A 19,800-nucleotide genomic window follows, 5' to 3' on the forward strand; every position below is an offset into this window, starting at 1 on the left:
AAGATACGTATACTCTGTCGAGGCTGTAGTTCAAGGAGAAGCACCGGCAGTGTTAACTGATGGCCGTCGACTCTGCATGATCAGAGAATTCGGTGGTCGTTCCTCCATTTCTTCTGACATAGCTCCTGCTCGCAAACAGTCCAGAAATGTAGATTCAGCTAACGAAAATACACTAACGTCGGCGACTCACTTATAACATATCAGTACCTCAAGGGTGTGTGGGTCTACCTCCCAACAAGCTGAAAATAAGTATGGTGGTTGTATGAAATGGCAGCATAAAACAGAACTCTCGTGATGCTAACTTGTGATACAATGACTGTGGGTGGCTGAGACTGTTCTGATGTGTCGGAAGGGCCATAAGCTAGTATTTTGTACAGAGATTAACTTGTAGTACCACACTGAGTCCATTTTGGGCGCGAAAAAAACAGCAACATGATTCTTCATCTCGGTGTTCGACAGGTACCTGTGCTTTTTTCCCTGGTTGGTGTGCCAACTTACTTACCATTCTTTGAGGCACTGCGACGTACGTAAGCATACATACTACTAGAGCGTATTTGAGGAGACCTAGGCACAGCGGAGCTCCACTCGAGCCGCAAAGTCGAGCTGTGATTGGGTGAAGGCTGGTGAAGGTCGAAACCATCTGCTTATGTCACCGTCAATTCTTAAAGGCTAATGCTGCTTCTCAACTAACTGAAAGTCTTTCATAAAATGTTCAACTTACCCACCGTCGTCTCCCTTTTACTTCTCGCAGTGCCAAACACAGTGTGCTCTTCACTCTGTGTGACGTTAGACTCCGCTTCGACCTTCTCGTGTTCGGTCTTGACGGTAAGGACTGGAATGCAGGACAGCACATCCGGAGATTGGTGCTGGGCGTTCAGTATGCTGTCCCAAAATGGAGTGGGCAGTGCCATCACGTGCACCTATGTCAGCATCTAGCACTCCGACTTGCGCACAATTCGCCAACTAACAACTTTGCAATCTGCACTAATTATTCAATAAGTATTAGGGCCGCGCAGAGGTGGCAGGACCCGCTAGGTGTTCTCAGACGGGTCCAAGATGCGCTTCAGGTGGAAGATGCGAGAGCGTGTCCAGCGGGTGGACAGGAACAAACACCTTCCTGTACCAGTGTGTCCAGAGGTGTCATAACCAGTTTGCGGCGAGCGGATAATAGGTACATACGTCGCATCCCTTCCTGAGTTCTTCAAAATTACTGTCGGACCTGCTGGATGCCATTTAAGCACCGAAGTGGCATCGTAGACCTGGCCCTCGATGATGACCCAACAACTTCCGGGTGTGTTATGCTTCTGAACCTCCTGGTAGAAGATGTACTTCGGAGCAGAGTCCCTGTGCGCAGCTGACTTCTTGTCCGAGCTCGCAGAGTCAAGGTTTAGCGGGTGCGAGAGTGCATGGCCAGTCTGAATTCACTTGTTAGCTAGGAGAAACGAGCAGAGATACTCTGAAAACAACGCACATATACTCCCAGTACAATTCCTGCAGAAATTATACCTGTAATGAGTCGCGTGCAAGATGCTTGCCCGTTAGGTGCACTCCGTGAAAATGCCCACCTGCCCGCACCCCACTGCATAGACCGTGCGACACGTATGAACGACATGACTATTGCGAAGAGGGCGAAGATACTCTGTTCATGCTCTGAGTCAGGCTCCTAAAACCATCCGTCGTCACAGCGTTCTCGCTCCTACATCCCACGTTTATGTTTTAGAAGATCATGTGATATATGTTTTATGAGACTTACCCTTTTTATCGAAAATTACTGGATTAGGACGAGGACTAAGAGGAGGTGAACGCTGTGAGACGGCTGGCCCAACTCGTCATCCGAGGTTATGCCGATCCCGAGCAACATCATTTCTCGCTGGTTTATTTGCAGCAAACCCTATCCTGGGGCTTATTTTCTTGCAATCCAAAGTGGGTGCTTGCTATGTGCACCTGCTAGCTCACTGCATTGCAGCAGAGAAAAGTCACTGTAGCACTGCAGTTGTCTTTGTATTCAGCTGTTAGAAACCAGTCTGATTGCAAGAGAATGTCTAGAATCTGCACACACATCCAAACCATCTACTGCCTGTGCAACAAATCCCAAGTCTTTAGATGAGGCTGAGGATGCTGATTTGCCTTGCAAATGGACTGGAACTCATGCAATATTTATCTATCATCATGTTCTGCCCTAGCGAGCACCTTCCCTATGCCAGCACAGTGCAGTCACTGAGGCCATGAGTGCACATAGTAAGCACCCGATTTGGCCTGCTTCGCGCTCCAGAAAATAACACTCGCGCTAGGGTTTACATGCAATTACGCTCGAGAAAAGCTCGGAAGAAATCGGGTGACAAGTTGGGCCAGCTGTCTCACAGCGTTCACCTCCTCTTAGTCCTCGTCCTAATCCAGTAATTTTCGATAAAAAGGGTAAGTCTCATAAAACATATATCACATGATCTTCTAAAACATAAACGTGGGATGTAGGAGCGAGAACGCTGTGACGACGGATGGTTTTACTATCCTAGGCACAGTTCTGCAAACTCTTTCAGTGTGCTGCTCATAGCGCCCTGACAACTTCATGAAATACCTTGAAACTTGCAGTCTATGTACAATAATGTCCCCTCTACAAGGTTATCTAACTAGTATGTTAAAATTCCCAGAACTTTTGTTCTCGGAGACTTTCCGGTGACGAGAGTGCAAGTGCGCAGGGTAATGCAAAATTGTCACAAGCCTGTCACGATGAGCGCCCTTCAGCATGCGCGGCAAATTTGATGCCTCGGCCCACACAGAGCGGTGTGCACAGTGCCAGGCGAACTGTGAAATCGGCTTGTGACTTGGGGGTGCTACTTTGTGTGACTGCTGACTTAAGGGGCAGTGGTAACTGGCATCAGCAAAAGGTGCATTCGGAATGCAGTGCAGTGCAGTGTGCTGTAAACCTTACCTGAGCTGCAAACCCTGCAAGATAGGTAACCAGTATGCAGCGGTTTCCGTCGATATCCTAATAGGTATGTAAATTATTGGCAGTCCGATGCATACTTACCAATCTGCGGCAGACGTTGCCGAGCGTGCGATAGTTTGCAGCCGATGTATGGCTTTACAAAGTTAGGTTATTAGTCTGCATGCAAAGGTATAAACTTTGTAAATACATTCACGGACTCCATAATTTCAATACAATTTATCTATCTTTCATTGCCTTCACATAGCAGGCACTGCAGATGGCTCGACAAAAGGTATATTTTGGATGCAACAAAACCGGTACAAATCTACTATGAGGCCACTGAGAGAGAACAACAATGCCGGTGACGCGCACCGAAGGTTAAGCACCGCGAGAGCACCCGAGTACAGCAGCAAAGCATGGAAACAGTGAGTGCGGAAACAGTGAGTGCAGAAACAGTGAGCGTGGAAGAGTGAGCGCGGAAGAGTCAGCAAGTGGGTGCAAACACGAGGAGTGAGCAAGAGCATGAGACACAAGTGCGGGAGACACCAGCAAATCAGAGGATGCAGACAAAAGTGGGAGCAAGAAGGCGAGCGAAAGGAACTTGCGGGTAGAGTTGGTGCAAGCGGCAGCAAGTAGGGTGAGGTTTGTGCTAGATGTAAATAACAAAATAAGCACATATGACCGAAAAAAAGCAGATAATTACCGTCATGAGAATCAAACGGCACCGGATTGCGCAGCTGCTCGAGCTGCGCACTGAGCCTTCAACTCAGCAATTGCTGATTGCGGCCGGGTTTTCTTTTTTGCGCTCTTTGCAGGTGTACTGAACACCGATCTATATGTGAGGTGTGAGCACAAGTATAGCTCCAGTACAAAGCTTACTTGTTCCACCAATCTAACGTGGCTTCCCCCCATTCTTCATCCTGGAAGAGCCGGAGAATTTCAAAGAAGAACTCTTTGAGATTGAAGTTGACGTCAATATTGGACCATGAGTGCTGGCTGTTCAAGAGGAAGCAGACCTAGAGTGCATATCTGAACAATGCGAGAAACCGAACTATGATACTGCTCACCAGGACTGCCATGTATGCGATACTCCTAGGACTGATGTGAGTTATATCGTACTTTTTTGCGAGAGGTGGGCATCCGGGTCTGCTGCTCCCGTCCTCGCGGTCTCCACAGTTTGATGATGCACTACCGGGACCTGTAATTAAGGACTTGAAGCACTGCGTGACAACATCAGTTCAGTGCAATCTGTAATAGGGGGATGAATGATGAGTTGATTAGAGTATGCACCGAGAGAAGCACTGGGCCTTTAAGCAACCCTGCATCCAATTCATCGGGATCATAGAGATCTTGATCATACAGAAACAATGGAAATTTGTCAGAAGTGACATCGATCTCACCATCGTGAACTTGGCGGCAGAAACTGATGGACATGATTGTCAATATAGAACTCGCTCGTATCCAGAGACTTACCTGTCAGGTTCAGCTAGAAAATCCGAAAGCATGGACTGGGGGCAAAGCAGGCGGCCGGTTGTGGTGCTCTGGAAACCACGCTTCCATTTGCTATCTTGTGGCTTCAATGTAGAGTATCCGTCACCGAAATCTGGTATGTAGTTGATGATGTGCTCCCAAAGAGAGCCGAGGTGATCACCACGAGCATCGGTGGCATAGTGATTGAGCTTGTATAAGAAGTTAGTGCAAGATGAGTAGGTTATATGTAAGGACTTACGTAGGACCCAAGAATATCAATGGCATCAATGTCCTCTCCCATGTATGCTAACTGATCCTTGAGACCAGGTATGAAGGTGATAATCGCTTCGAAAGTGTAAATGAGTTCTTCATGTTCACCTTTGTCCCTAAGAGTAAAGTATAGGTCAGTCTATGCACATCGTAACGTCATATACATGTACCAAGAATAACACTCACATGGAATTGAAGGTGGCTATCATTTGCGGATTGAGTTCATCGGCATCTTGCTGTGAGATTAAGCCGAGCTGCAGTGCTTGCATTGGACATGTGAAAGGACCGACGATGCAGGGAATAAATCATGCACCATCATGGTACGGCTTGAGGGGACGAAATACTCTGCAAACAGATGGACTCCAGTCAGTCAAAGCCTGTATTTGCTTCGAATTCATACTTCGGATCACGTCTTTTGGCCATACCCCTCACGAGCTTCTTGGTGCAATGGTGTTTATGTGACACTGAGTCGGACTGATCATCCAGCTCAGTGCTTCTGCACTTGTGCCCTCGGGCATGGGCCTCATCCTCTTTCTCGTTGTCGTCCTCATTCTCAGCTTTAATCTCCATCTCACCTTCACCTAGCTCCACCTCCTCATCTTCATCAGTATCCTTATTTGCGTGTGAGTAGCCATTATCTTCGTCGTCCTCCTTACCTGAATCACTGCTGTCGTCTTCGTCACTGCTTTCTTTTGCTGGAAGTGCTCTCTTCTTGCAGTGGTCAGCCGGTTCTCGATCCAGATGTGCCTTCTTCTTTGATGGACGCACCTCTTCATCTTCGTCCTCTGAGCCTGTAGTTCTGGTACGTGCTGTATGTTGCACTCGTGAAGATGCGGGAGCTTTTTGAGAGGAGTCCGAGTTAGCCGGAGGATAGTGAGATGGCGTCTTGATTGAAGACAGTGGGTTGCGGCGAGAAGGTGAATGTTTCTTGGCATTGGTATGACCCATGATGAGATTAATACCAGAAGGATAACGCAAGGATCAGCTGGTAGATATTGGCTGTGCAAGGGCAGAGGCGTGTATAAAGGACACGGTCACGCAGTGCCCCAACACGTTTTTGCGTCTGTCACGTGGTCGCTCCTGCAGACGATAATCCTAAGTCTCGACCACCTCTCCATAGGCTCTCTCTCTTGGCTAAATGTGGCTGGCACCTCTGCTACTGATATTCCTGCTATCTATATATATGACACTGAAGTGCCTAGAATGCCTCAAGGAATTTAAGCATGCCCGAGGACTCAGCAATCACACAGGTGGTGGCAGATGCAAGAAAAACCACGAGCTTACACGCAAAGGGCTGCATGTGCACGAAGTCAAACACCTGAGGAAAAAAGCGGAAAAGAAAGAGAAGAAAATATGCGCTAGGGAGATAAGAGATATATGAGCCAAACCAGTGCAAGAGATAGAACCTGTACGTTACTAGTTGTGCTGATTTAAGTGTTTTAGCCGTCACTGCCGGGCCTGATTCATGAGAATATATTCTGTTGCTTCTACAACATGCATTTTTCATTCTGATGTTGTACTGAATATGTGTTAGGCTCTGTTTGAACCTGGTGACCTCGGGTACGATGCAGCAGAAGGCATGCCGATCGAGCCTGCACCTGCGGCTGAAGTAGATGCCATTCCTGAAGTCACAACACGATCTGGACGACGACTTCACGTGCCAAAAGGTCTGGCTGACTATCTTCCACAACCGTTCCGTGGTATACCGGTGCATATACACAGGCCGCCGCAAGAACAGAGGGTATTTAGGCCATATCATGGCCAGGTGGACACTTTGCAGGGGCAGCAAGACCCAACTGCCGAATTTGCTGCTTTGGTAGTGGAGAATGTCCCCACTATAGACACAGCTGAGCTCTCGATCAAGACTGAGCTGAATGAATTTGGTTTGTATCATGTATACAGCGTCAAACCCCAGAAGGACCCAGAGGATGAAACAATTCTGGATTCTCTGTGCAACTCACCGATGTTCATTACCGCACCAGAAACAACTTTACGTGGACGTAATCCACTTCACCATCTTCGCGAAACCTTTACAGATACTCTGCAAAGTACTCGCGATAATTTCTTCACTCTCTTCCTGAACGTCACTACCTACCGGCTGTTAAACTGGATGTACGGCACTTCTGATATGAAGTCAATCTCCGAAGTGGACAGTCTCATTCACAATGTGTTGCTCGCAGATGACTTCGATGCCAATCACCTCCAGAACTTCAGTGCTGTGCGCGAGCTCAAATGCCTAGACAAGCATTCTCAGACATCAGATGCCTTCGATATCCCGACAACCACGACGCATGGACTTTCTGTGGGTCCGTTGGTTCGGTCGTGATCTTACAGCACCTGGTGGCTTTGGGACCCGCCGCTTGCACCGCGTCGGCTTCGTTGATGTTGATGATTACAAGCCATTTGGATTCCTCAATCCTGATGAAGTTCTCCGAGGTGTTCACCTTATTCCAGCATTCGCACATGGATGAACATCAAGTCTTTTACCTCCTTCCGTTGCGCGACGGTCTGACGACAACGATGAGGACTGGCAATTCTATTACGTTAATATGTACGTGTTCGTTATTATTTCCTTCATTTTATTCTTCTTACTGTCGCTCAGGTTCATCGATCGTGACATGTTTATGAGATACCTCGGTGGTGCTGTCGGACACAAGGGAGCCAGTGTCTCCCCACGGAGGACAATGATGGGATGGACATAGACGACAATGAATCGGATGATGACAATCAATCTGTGGACTCGAGAGTGCAAGACGAAGAAGAAGACGAACACGAAGATGAACATGAAGACGAACACGAAGATGAACACGAAGACGAACACGAAGATAAACACGAAGACGAACACGAAGATGAAGGCCCGATTGCACAGGAAGAAGACGACTACGGCTATGATATTTCGGACAACGAAGAATATGAGGAGGGCACTGGAGATGAAGGGATTGATCACGAGGAGGAAGATCTTGGTCCGGAGAACAGTGAGGATGGTGAAGAGGACGAGTACGGCGATGAAGGCTATGCGCCGCTGTAGCACGCGAGTACTCAAAAGTAATGTCACACCCTTGTATATAATATCCAGCTATATACAGAATAACTGCCTATGTCTGTATACTGTCTGCATACCCAACCGGACTCTGCTGGGATATGCATATCTATGTCGAGAGGACTTTGACATGCAAACTCATACCACCTCGCTTGCCTTTTACAGCTCGCTGCATCGCGACGCAATCTGACCCCCCTGCTTACAAACCCTGCATCAGCAAACTCGCACAAGTCTGGCACATCTGGCACCAGATCGACCATACACTGCCAGATGCCACCACGCTGCCATAAATTCGTCTGGCATTATATTTGACCTACGTATTACCATAAACCATCTGTGGCACCATACGCCAGCCACAACTAAACCAGAACTGCCATACAAGCGCTCTGGCTCCATGCTCATCATTGTAGCTCACACCAAATTCTAGGTAGTTCAAACAATTAGATATATTGGGCCAATGCTAACTACAGTACAACACTATCCAGCACAGCACACTGCGAGTGATGATAATCCGACAGCACCCAGATCACAGTCCCCCACTGAACTAACGGCGAGGCCCGTCAGCGAAGGCAAACCCTTCAGCTACAACAGCAGAACAGTGCCGGTGTGCACAGGGTAGGAGATAGTAATGGCTCTGTAGAATGTGACATCAGATATCGAGACTAAAGGAAACAAGAAGACCAATAACTTACTGCCTTGAAGGGATGTAAAGGGAGAACTGGGCTCCAGGCGAGCAGCACCGCACCCCAGCATCGCCAATAAATCACTCACACAAGCAAGCCCAGGATTCCAGCTGCAGCGCGTGATGCGAAGCCACCGCGGCCAGCGATGGGCCAGCGGCGCCTGTCTCGAGAAGACGAGCGCGTGCACTATCGCAGAGAAGTCCTCAGCATGCCAGGGCCTGTCAACACATGGATCCTGGTGAACACAACAGGCGGCTGCACATGCCCACGTTCAAGCTTGGGTCTGTGCTGCCCGTTCATGGCCCACGAGGTCTGATGCATGCTGCAGATGCAGCGCACGAGGGTGTGTGAACGCGACTCACCGTCCTATGCATGGCGTGTATTAGGGGCCAAGAATCATCTAGCAAAATACATTAGGAAATATATCTGTTCATACCACATAGGACTTACTTGTTTCGCGATGTTGTCATAGTATATTGAAAGGGCGGGTATTCGTAGCACTTGCACGCACTCACAGTGTACCCGAGTTCCACCGCTAGGGCCAGGGACTCCACTGCATGATCTTGGTCAATGAAGAAGACGGCATTGAGAATGTCCTCATTGTCCATCATGATGCCATGCTCATGGAACAGGGTGAGCTCATGCAGGGCAAATCAAGAGACATACGATTTGTCAGGCTTTTGCGTCACTTCAAATACATCTCTTTTTAAGCCCTACCGGATGTTGCAATCTACAAATGCTCACCAATGGAAATGTCTGCATAGATCTGCAGAAAAGGCGATGTGTTGGTGGGTGCATACAGGAAGTTGTCCGGGCGAATATTTAGCACAATCATTCATAAAATGCTGGAGATGCTCACCCACAGTCATTATGGAATCTCGCCTCCCTCATAGAGATCGTAAGTATGCAAGGGTTGAAGAGACCGGAGGAGAAACCAGAGATCTTCGATGGGAGCATACTGATGTGCCATGTTTGGTCAATTCAACAGAGTCACGTGCCATGGAACTTCGCATTTCTTCCGAATCTTTGCCTTTGGAGAATCTCTGTGCCTCGTATAATCTGTGTCACCTTATTCTTATGTACCTGATTGGGCTCACACACAGAAACTATCCACTGTGTAGTACCACTGAAATATATTTTCCATTGTGGCACTGTATGGCTGAGTGTCTGGATTTATGGCGGAGTATGGCTTGGTATGGTGCCACGAGAACCACGGCCACCATACACACCAGAGCCCACCAGACTTGTGCTAGTTTGCTGATGTGCCTGGCATTGCAGAGTTTGGACACTTTTGCTGATGAATGTCACACCCTTGTATATAATATCCAGCTATATACAGAATAACTGCCTACGTCTGTATACCGTCTGCATACCCAACCGGACTCTGCCGGGATATGCATATCTATGTCGGGAGGACTTTGACATGCAAACTCATATCACCTCGCTTGCCTTTTACAGCTCACTGCATCGCGACGCAATCTGACCCCCCTGCTTACAAACCCTGCCTGGCGTTGCAGAGTTTGGACACTTTTGCTGATGGGTTAACCCATTCAATAGTGCCATATAGCTAGACTGCCACTCAACAGACCTCAGGTCCACTCCGACGCCATGATTGAAGTAAGTATGTTGAAGTCTGCTATCCCTTACGTATACATACTGTTCAGTATTCTACATCCTACGCCACAGCTGTGATGCTGATGCAGTTTTCAGCGTGTTCATCAGCAAACTAGCACAAGTCTGGTAGGCTCTGGTGTGTATGGTGGCCGTGGTTCTCGTGGCACCATACCAAGCCATACTCCGCCATAAATCCAGACACTCAGCCATACAGTGCCACAATGGAAAATATATTTCAGTGGTACTACACAGTGGATAGTTTCTGTGTGTGAGCCCAATCAGGTACATAAGAATAAGGTGACACAGATTATACGAGGCACAGAGATTCTCCAAAGGCAAAGATTCGGAAGAAATGCGAAGTTCCATGGCACGTGACTCTGTTGAATTGACCAAACATGGCACATCAGTATGCTCCCATCGAAGATCTCTGGTTTCTCCTCCGGTCTCTTCAACCCTTGCATACTTACGATCTCTATGAGGGAGGCGAGATTCCATAATGACTGTGGGTAGGGTGTAACATGGGTTACACCGTGGGTAAGAATTTTGATACCGCACCTGTGACCCGCTATCCTGTACCTGCCACAACCACGGGTATCTTACCATACAGGAACACCGGCGGTGTGTATGCAAACTGCACGGGTCTACAAACCCGTGGTATCTCTCATACGAGTTTTCATAGATTGGAGCAAGAATATTACATTTTGTACTTAAGCCTTATCTATTGCCTCTCTGTCGTCATTCTCAATATGCTTACCTTCTTGGGGGCAACTGCGGCGATGAGATCCTCCATGCAGAGAAGGTTGCTATGCCCCCACGAGCCGAGACAGAGTGATGCACGGATCGTCGATGGCATCATGCGGTTGCGTGTGAAATGGAGAAGCTGGCGACCTTGCGAGAACGTGCGCTCAACAGCAGTTGACGTCACTGAGTCATATTGATTAGCACATATGAACTGAGGTAGGGAGTGGCAGAACATACCGGGGATGCTGAGATAGTCTAGACCCATGCGCGAGAGCTTTGGGTAAGCTTGACGGTTATCATACCACCACTTCAAGGGGTCCTGCACATTCTCCAGGGGCGCCGCGAGGTAGTCATCAATCTCGTTACGCACAGTGACTAAGCCAGATAACGAGATATTCCTGAATTCAGCGAACTCGTCATTATCGGAGACCTGGTCATAGGCAATTCAACTGAGTACACAACAGGCTGATTGCTAAATCCATGGCACGTACATCAGCATCAGCAGACACACCCGCATGCACTGCAGGAATGGGTATGGGCACAATAGCATCTTCATATGTGCCGATGTACTCCTCACGTGTAAGGTTCTCGGCAGCGTCAATCCAGGTAGGATCCCACTCGCGCTTCTTGAAATACTCGAGTTTCAACCCAGGATGAAGCACTTGCACATGGCAATGATCAGAACAGTAACTCTCAAGGGGAAAGGAGTAAGGACATACCCATTGTGATCCGATAGACAGATGACAGATCAGTTTTTGAATAGTACCGATTCATTGTAGCACGTGCAAGCTGCATGGCAGACTGAATCGCAGGGTGATAGTTCTGTACCGTACGGCCACTCAGCATGTCGTTAATGCTGTCCATTGTCGGGATGACATTAGCAATAGTGCTAACACTCTCTTGCAAAAAAAAGTGTGGCTGTCTTGTACTTCTGCAACAGTGGATGCACTGTCAGCATCCAATCAGACCAGTGACATAAGAGAATTACCTTCAGCACTCGCACAAGGTCCTCAGTTATCTTCCAATCATCCACGTCAAGCTCATATTGAGGCAGCTTAAGGACCTTGTTGCCCATGATGTTGTCGATTGGCTGTCGGTACTTGAGGGCAAAACTCACCATGTCGTAAGTGGAATTCCAACGCGTGGTAACATCACGTGGAATCATGCGAACAGGCATCTTGGTGCTTCGGCACGCATCGTGCCATGCAGGGAGTGCAATCGTGGTGGAATGGATGATCACAAATGAAAGACGTCGAACCTAACTAATTGTCAATGATCGCACTCCTAACAAGATGGACATACGTACCTTAGTGAGAGTTGAGCGCACTTCCGCCGTCTTGCTCAATAATTCCTCCCTCGCACCCTCATCCAATGCGGCCAGCTCATCGACATCTTCTCTGAGATCATCCCCATCAAGGTCGTCATATCCTGCGGCCTCGTTATCATCATTGTTGTTGTCATCGTCATCTTCATCATCGGAGTCTTCCGCCAGTGCAGGCATATCCACGTAGAGGTCAGCTGCCTCCTCGGATGCTGAGCTGATGGCAGAGTTGAAGGGACGCAGGAGAGACTTTGCTGACAACTGTAAGGTGTGGTTGAAACAACGTGCCCGATTGACTTCGTGGAAGGAGTTAGGGAGGATGGACAGCTCCGCAGTCTGGGTGTCATTCGACGTCGCATTGTCACCATTGTAAGCCAAGATCTATTACAAATGGTGAGACACGGGCTGTCAGTAATGAAGTAAAGGCACACCTTTTGCTCGATCCCATAACTCATGAGCATGTCTTGAAATGCACGTGCGAGTGCGATCCCTGTATGTGACTGATGTTCGCATGAGCGTCATGTACATGCATAAAGCCCAAAGGAAATTTCATACTTCAGGGACCTCAATTATATCAAGCAAAAATGAAAGTGGGTGACCCTGAAAATCCAAATGGACAGTCTAAGCGACAAATGCGCAATGGTTCGGAGAAGTCCATGCATCAGTGGCAAAATTCAAATGACCAGGATGCTCCTATGTGAATACCATATAAGCCTACATGGACAAGGATAAGTAATATAGTGGGCAACTTACTCGTAGCAGGGTCCCTATGCGCTCACGACAACGCTGGAATGATGCCTTGACGTCACGTTGCAATGTCATCGGTGTTGGCAGGAGAAGGCCGGGATGCCCTGCGGTCATGAGTTCTTGAAATTCGCGATCGGATATGAGGTGTGCAGGACGATTGCATTCCGTGATCCACTTGACTAGATGGGCACTGCAAAGAGTAATCAGAATCAAGAACCCCGTACATCCATGCAAGGTACTCACCGCACTTCAGGATTAGAGTGTGTGCGATGAGAGACAGTCACCGGCTGTTGGCCTTGACGCGCGAACACGGCAAAGATCGAGTCGTTGCGTGGTGCGTTCTCTCCCTTGATAGCCGCCTCGACTGCTGCAGCCCCGAAGCAGTGAATGATGTGTGACTTGAGGTTCGATGTCGAGGCCTTGTCCTTGGAGTCCTGGTATCGTCGCACTCCACCGAGTACATTCCTGCATTTGCGAGTGGCACACGTAAAGAAATGGCATTTGTGCCCATTTTTATACTGGACCGACACATTCGACTTGAAAAAAGCATAGACCGGGGAGCGCCAGGTTGCTTGAAGATGTGCTGGACAGGAATGGGGTTAGCGGGTGTGTACGACATTGAGATATAAACAAAATGCACCGAGTTCCTGTTCATCTGACTCCTCATCCAGAGCACTCTGAGAACCATGGCTCCCCGCAGAATGGATGGATCTGGCATCGCTCGGAGCTGGCATCATCGCAGAGCCTCCAATGATCTCAATGCTCCTGGAGTCCGAAGGCAGTTCAATGGCATCCACGGTGTCAGGCTCAGAGCTTCGAGCCAAAGCCCGTGAGGTCGCACAAGAGAGATTGGAGCTCGAGATAGACTTGCGCAGGCGTTTGAGGGGGCGCGCCACAGTCTTCACACCAGCCTTCAAGGTCTCCGTGACTTTGGCGGCCCTGCGCGAAACGTGTGACTTGACAGAGGTGCGGGAGGATAAACTATTGGGCTGAGTTCTCTTTGCCATAGCTGTTAGCCTGGAGAGGAGATGAGCGCACGAAACACACGTACCATCAAAGTCGAAAATTCCCGCTTTTTAACTGAGCGGGCCAGCGAGCAATGTGATCAGCTGCATGACATCCTTGCCGAGTCTGAGTCCGATGACTAGACTGCAATTGAGTGAGCGCAACATAAGATTAGGGGGCAAAACATACGATACGGTGGAGGCACACCGCAGTGCCTCTGATTGCCCGTCGATAGCAGCCTCGAATATTCTTCCAATGTGCGACTGATTGAAAATCTGTTTGCCCACTCGCACGACGACCAGCGCTGCGCTGATCAGACAAATATCCCGCACATCGCTGTCTACAAACAGTGAGTTTTCGTGAGTCACGCACGTTCCAACTTATCGAAAATCACTTACCAACCTTCCAAGGCACTCCACAGTGTCTCAGATCCTGCGGGAGGGGGGCGTATATCCATCAATTTGCAACCTACAATTGATCATGTTAGTATGTCACGGACATTCCAAGGAAAACGATCATTCTAACTATCTGTGAATGCGACGCACGGTCGACCCATTGAAAAAACAAGACGATACGAGTACCCTGTGCCACGCGCAGCCTGCAATCATTGCGAGATAATATATGCGAGGTTGAGTCGCATGCTGAGTTCACGATGCCGTAGGACATGCTAATGTGTCTCCCGAGTCTGTGAGAGCAAGTTATTAGCGTGACAGAATTTCCCTGGGGCTCTCCAAATGAGCAGAGGCCCCAGGTAACACAACGAAACTGAGTACTATTCACTCACCTCTATGTGCGATCCAGAGTGCCCTTCCGATTTATCGAACATTGTCCGATATGCTGGTGGGATGATAAATTTTTGCGCAGCACCAGATCGGGATCTCAACCGCAGCCTCAAGTGCTCGTGAGACGCCCACAGCGGCACCTGCCTTCAACACGCAAACCTCCCCGGGCCCCCTTTCTCTAACATATTTCTCATAGATATATTCTCGGCGACGATCTTCAGCGCATATGGCAGCTTCAATTTCTCATACAGTGTGCTTTACCTACCACAGATCGGACTAGCATAAGGGTTTTCATTGGTTCGTTTCCAATACGGCTCAAGTGTTGATTACCCCACAGGGCAACGTACTCCGTTGACAGTGCAGTAATCTCTCGGTCGACGGCGCGTCCACTCTAACGGTAAGTTGAGGGTGCAGCCTTGCGCGAGGCAAAGATGTCTCATCCATTTGCTCCTCTGCTCGATCGTTCTTCCGCATCACATTCCACAGCCGGGGAAACCACGAGGTGGCATGCTTGTCCGACGCGCCCCCTTCGACATCGGTCTGCTTCTTGTCGCCCGTGAACTGCTCACGGCCCCTGCTTCTTAGCGACATCAGCTTTGTCGGACGGCTGATACTGGGGCTGCTGTTCTGATGCTGTGCGGAAGCAGGGGCGGTGCTATTGTGCTGACACATCGATGTACGAATACCGTCGAACATACCAGAGCGGGGATGAGGGGAGGGCATGGGCGTGAATGAGGGCAAGTTGACTTCAACCATCTCCCCACCATCCTCGTCTTTCACCAGGGGAACTGGGGTCGGAGTGCTGGTGTTCCGGAAAGGAATCACCAGTCCCAGAAGAATTCTCACACGCTATCATTCTCAGCATATGTGTTGGTGCTTGCGGGACTGATCCTTTGTTAGAGCAGTCACTAGTAGAACGGGCATGCAGATGTGAGCTAGAATTCAGCATCAATCAAACTTTGCTCTGAGCTCTGACAGAACAAGTCTAGATAGCCGAAGTATAGAAATTATTATTTACATTGTATATATTTTGTCCATATTCCACTGACCTAATGGTGTCCAAAACCCGTCAAGCACCGCGGTGACCGTGGAGCGGTGCACGGTATTCACGGTGTGTGTGGAACAAGACCCGCACCCGCACCCGCACATACCATATAGGGTATACTGCAGTGCCACCCACCACCCGTGTTATACCCTAACTGTGGGTGAGCATCTCCAGCATTTTATGAATGATTGTGCTAAATATTCGCCCGGACAACTTCCTGTATGCACCCACCAACACATCGCCTTTTCTGCAGATCTATGCAGACATTTCCATTGGTGAGCATTTGTAGATTGCAACATCCGGTAGGGCTTAAAAAGAGATGTATTTGAAGTGACGCAAAAGCCTGACAAATCGTATGTCTCTTGATTTGCCCTGCATGAGCTCACCCTGTTCCATGAGCATGGCATCATGATGGACAATGAGGACATTCTCAATGCCGTCTTCTTCATTGACCAAGATCATGCAGTGGAGTCCCTGGCCCTAGCGGTGGAACTCGGGTACACTGTGAGTGCGTGCAAGTGCTACGAATACCCGCCCTTTCAATATACTATGACAACATCGCGAAACAAGTAAGTCCTATGTGGTATGAACAGATATATTTCCTAATGTATTTTGCTAGATGATTCTTGGCCCCTAATACACGCCATGCATAGGACGGTGAGTCGCGTTCACACACCCTCGTGCGCTGCATCTGCAGCATGCATCAGACCTCGTGGGCCATGAACGGGCAGCACAGACCCAAGCTTGAACGTGGGCATGTGCAGCCGCCTGTTGTGTTCACCAGGATCCATGTGTTGACAGGCCCTGGCATGCTGAGGACTTCTCTGCGATAGTGCACGCGCTCGTCTTCTCGAGACAGGCGCCGCTGGCCCATCGCTGGCCGCGGTGGCTTCGCATCACGCGCTGCAGCTGGAATCCTGGGCTTGCTTGTGTGAGTGATTTATTGGCGATGCTGGGGTGCGGTGCTGCTCGCCTGGAGCCCAGTTCTCCCTTTACATCCCTTCAAGGCAGTAAGTTATTGGTCTTCTTGTTTCCTTTAGTCTCGATATCTGATGTCACATTCTACAGAGCCATTACTATCTCCTACCCTGTGCACACCGGCACTGTTCTGCTGTTGTAGCTGAAGGGTTTGCCTTCGCTGACGGGCCTCGCCGTTAGTTCAGTGGGGGACTGTGATCTGGGTGCTGTCGGATTATCATCACTCGCAGTGTGCTGTGCTGGATAGTGTTGTACTGTAGTTAGCATTGGCCCAATATATCTAATTGTTTGAACTACCTAGAATTTGGTGTGAGCTACAATGATGAGCATGGAGCCAGAGCGCTTGTATGGCAGTTCTGGTTTAGTTGTGGCTGGCGTATGGTGCCACAGATGGTTTATGGTAATACGTAGGTCAAATATAATGCCAGACGAATTTATGGCAGCGTGGTGGCATCTGGCAGTGTATGGTCGATCTGGTGCCAGATGTGCCAGACTTGTGCGAGTTTGCTGAAGTTCTTGTTTTGAATTGGATCTACTTGTTGCTTCAGGCACTTATTACTCGGTTGTTCGTGAGGGTAAGTGTCCCCTTTCCGTATTCTGCGAAGCGTGCCATTGTTGCATTACCCCTCGAATTGGTTTCTCAAATTTTACTGCTAGTCTGACGTGTTCTCCAGCGTGCATCAAGTTCACGACAACCAGGCCGTATTGCGATTATTGGCACTGGAGCCACCGGCGTTGCATGTGCGGCCCATGCGCTCTCCCAGGGCTTCGAAGTCGTACTTTTTGGCCAAGAGGAAGATTACGGTGAGTTGAGTGGTCCGATGGCGGCCACCATCGTTCCTCGACGATCAAACCTATTCTCACACGAGTTTACGTAGGCGGAATCTGGAGCCATTCTAACAGCAGCACACGGTTGCGATCCACTTCATTGTTCTATCGCTTCCACCCTACTGTTTTATGGAGACATTTCTTCCCACTGCGGGATGAGATCTTAGAGGGTAAATAATGTTCTCTGCTGCAATTGTCGTTTAATATATGTGCTAACGATCTCTTCACTCTGCAGAGATTCATCGCCTAGTGGACAAGTACGATCTTGACAGTCGTATGCATCTTTGCTGCAAGGTGCTTGATATTCGACGAGCCACAGCTGAAGAGGTCTTAACCTATGCGGAGATTCAAGGCAAGAAAGCCCTTCCCTTCTACGGGAGCCCTGCGCAGTGGATAGTGCGATACCATATCGGAGGAGGCATCGAGAATGCGCCTATCAAGGATGAGACGACTAACGAGGATATCTTTGATGCTGTTGTCGTCGCTGTAGGGAAGTGTGGCCGGCCAAAGGCGATCATGATGAAGGGTATGCCCACGTCCACACGCCATACAGGTGAAGGTGCATGTGAACGCGATACGGCCACCAGCAGGCAAACCGGGAATGTCTTCAGTGGTGCTGTGTACCATTCTTCCGAAACAGGTGATGATCCGATCTTCGCTGGCAGGCGCGTCGTGATCCTCGGGGACGATGCGCCTAGTTTTGATGCAGTTGACCTTGGTCGTGCACGAAAGTGTGTTGTTATCGCCAATGACGATAAAGTGTGTTAACGCCTGTTATGTGTCACTATTACTGACCCTATGAATCCTGTTTAAGTGGATTCTGCCATACAATATGCTATTATATAGCCTCATATCGCTTGGGAAGTACATGCCATTCCGGTCAGTTCATACAGAGTGACTTCTAAAAGTTTGTACTCACTGTTTCCAGGTGCATCTGGGAGAAGAGGTTTACGCATGCCTTGGCGAATTATACCTACCAGGGTGTGGAAGAACTGGTTCCGCATAGTCTGGGAATCTTTGAAGGCAAAATTGTACATTCTTGTGTCCAAGGTTGTACGAAATATTATCGCTCACATACACGTGGAACAGGTCTGGAACGATTATCTCATCCAGCATATTCGGGCTGAGAGGTGTCAGTATATTCGGGGGAGTGCGAACTGCCTGTCAGCACGTAGCGTGCATGTGAATTTGAAGCAGGATGGCTCTCAAGTATTCCAAGGGGAGAAGGAGGTGTGCTTCCAATCTATATTTATGCTGTAGTGTGAACGGACCACTGAGAACTTCTTTAGTTCCCGGCCGATGTGGTCGTTTTATGTACAGGATTTGAGGATCCTGATATGGGCTTCCTTCCCCTCACACTTTTTCCTGAGGGGTGGAATGTGCGCCTGCGATGTTTAGAGCGTGTTTAGTATTGACGTTATGTGTAGAAGCAAGACCTGTTCCTGCAGGCTTTCTCACCAGAAGACTTGTCAGTGATGGTGATGGATCCGAGCTTGCGGACAGGTAATGTGTTTCTGTCCGTGATCTATTGACACAACTCACATGAGTATTCTGCCTAGGACGTACCATGTGAGTAACAATATTCCTTTCTCCGCGTTTATTACTGGATATCGTCGATTAAAATTTATCGCGATCAGTTGGCCGTACGTTCTAAGGCTGTTCACAGCGTTGCTAGACTGACTTCTCTTCCACAGACTTATTGGAGTTTGTAAGTCCACGTCGTCTTCCTGCATGATGTCCATCACTGTTGATGTACTCTACAAGATATGCGCCTTCTTCTCATATTTTTAATGAAGCCTGAGATGCGGCCAATGCAAAGTGACATGAGGGATTGTGTGGATGCTTCAAAACTACTCGCACGAACGCCATTATATGGAATCGCCAACTTTGGTCAGTCTCCCATGCTGGCAAGCCCGCAGTCGCTGAATATCTTGTATTCTTCAGGGCTACAGCTCCTCCCATCCTTCATCTATCGGCACGGGGTGGCAGGTGCGAGATTGTGAGTCTCTTGTCTCTCTCTCCATCTGCGTCTCGTGTGCTTAACAAATCATAGGATGCTATTTATCTTGTTGGGATGGGAGTAGCCACACAAGACAAGGTGTATAGTGGTTGACGACATTCGCTTAGTATCTTTATTATTTCTGCGTAAGTAGCATCAATTATACTTACTCTGAAGGGGCCGTGTGGCCTCCCGAAATATTTGGTGAGAAAATCTAACCTCGAAGAGTGAAGCGTAACATTACCACTCATCGGACAATCCTGGAAGTCGCGGACTTTTGAGTGCGGATAGAATTTAGATTACAATCATGCGGTCCTCCGTGGCTAGTTATATCGTCAGCTTACACGGACA

At 48.8% G+C, this 19,800-nt stretch overlaps 7 protein-coding genes across 7 annotated transcripts; 2 read left to right on the forward strand and 5 right to left on the reverse strand.

The window, feature by feature from the left end:
• Positions 1-1,031: 1,031 nt before the first annotated feature.
• Positions 1,032-1,612, reverse strand: SCP_1102680 (hypothetical protein; the record flags this gene model as incomplete). Its single annotated transcript, XM_027762703.1, has 2 exons — positions 1,032-1,415; positions 1,472-1,612. 2 exons carry the CDS (start codon positions 1,610-1,612, stop codon positions 1,032-1,034), a joined length of 525 nt encoding a protein of 174 aa, XP_027618504.1.
• A 1,642-nt stretch (positions 1,613-3,254) lies between these two features.
• SCP_1102690 (hypothetical protein) lies at positions 3,255-5,614 on the reverse strand (the record flags this gene model as incomplete). Its single annotated transcript, XM_027762704.1, has 10 exons — positions 3,255-3,265; positions 3,652-3,758; positions 3,806-3,942; positions 3,994-4,146; positions 4,217-4,349; positions 4,400-4,605; positions 4,656-4,782; positions 4,853-4,928; positions 4,980-5,011; positions 5,067-5,614. 10 exons carry the CDS (start codon positions 5,612-5,614, stop codon positions 3,255-3,257), a joined length of 1,530 nt encoding a protein of 509 aa, XP_027618505.1.
• Positions 5,615-6,245: 631 nt separating this feature from the next.
• On the forward strand, positions 6,246-7,694 carry SCP_1102700 (hypothetical protein; the record flags this gene model as incomplete). The annotated part of the gene is made up of 2 exons (XM_027762705.1): positions 6,246-6,972; positions 7,369-7,694. The coding sequence occupies 2 exons, from the start codon at positions 6,246-6,248 to the stop codon at positions 7,692-7,694; spliced, it is 1,053 nt and encodes a 350-aa protein (XP_027618506.1).
• A 3,027-nt stretch (positions 7,695-10,721) lies between these two features.
• SCP_1102710 (putative AC9 transposase) lies at positions 10,722-12,526 on the reverse strand (the record flags this gene model as incomplete). The annotated part of the gene is made up of 7 exons (XM_027762706.1): positions 10,722-10,927; positions 10,982-11,174; positions 11,236-11,405; positions 11,464-11,692; positions 11,748-12,002; positions 12,051-12,446; positions 12,497-12,526. 7 exons carry the CDS (start codon positions 12,524-12,526, stop codon positions 10,722-10,724), a joined length of 1,479 nt encoding a protein of 492 aa, XP_027618507.1.
• Positions 12,527-12,686: 160 nt separating this feature from the next.
• On the reverse strand, positions 12,687-13,819 carry SCP_1102720 (hypothetical protein; the record flags this gene model as incomplete). The annotated part of the gene is made up of 4 exons (XM_027762707.1): positions 12,687-12,758; positions 12,819-13,002; positions 13,056-13,395; positions 13,453-13,819. The coding sequence occupies 4 exons, from the start codon at positions 13,817-13,819 to the stop codon at positions 12,687-12,689; spliced, it is 963 nt and encodes a 320-aa protein (XP_027618508.1).
• A 69-nt stretch (positions 13,820-13,888) lies between these two features.
• On the reverse strand, positions 13,889-15,322 carry SCP_1102730 (hypothetical protein; the record flags this gene model as incomplete). Its single annotated transcript, XM_027762708.1, has 4 exons — positions 13,889-13,961; positions 14,007-14,157; positions 14,220-14,285; positions 14,947-15,322. 4 exons carry the CDS (start codon positions 15,320-15,322, stop codon positions 13,889-13,891), a joined length of 666 nt encoding a protein of 221 aa, XP_027618509.1.
• Positions 15,323-17,086: 1,764 nt separating this feature from the next.
• On the forward strand, positions 17,087-19,534 carry SCP_1102740 (predicted protein; the record flags this gene model as incomplete). Its single annotated transcript, XM_027762709.1, has 15 exons — positions 17,087-17,197; positions 17,297-17,426; positions 17,501-17,620; positions 17,686-18,209; positions 18,265-18,329; positions 18,379-18,481; positions 18,540-18,680; positions 18,740-18,829; positions 18,878-18,953; positions 19,010-19,019; positions 19,088-19,093; positions 19,145-19,158; positions 19,215-19,340; positions 19,395-19,449; positions 19,504-19,534. 15 exons carry the CDS (start codon positions 17,087-17,089, stop codon positions 19,532-19,534), a joined length of 1,602 nt encoding a protein of 533 aa, XP_027618510.1.
• Positions 19,535-19,800: the final 266 nt, after the last annotated feature.

Source organism: Sparassis crispa (assembly GCF_003851025.1).
Source record: "Sparassis crispa DNA, contig_000011F, whole genome shotgun sequence".
Classification (NCBI taxonomy): domain Eukaryota; kingdom Fungi; phylum Basidiomycota; class Agaricomycetes; order Polyporales; family Sparassidaceae; genus Sparassis; species Sparassis crispa.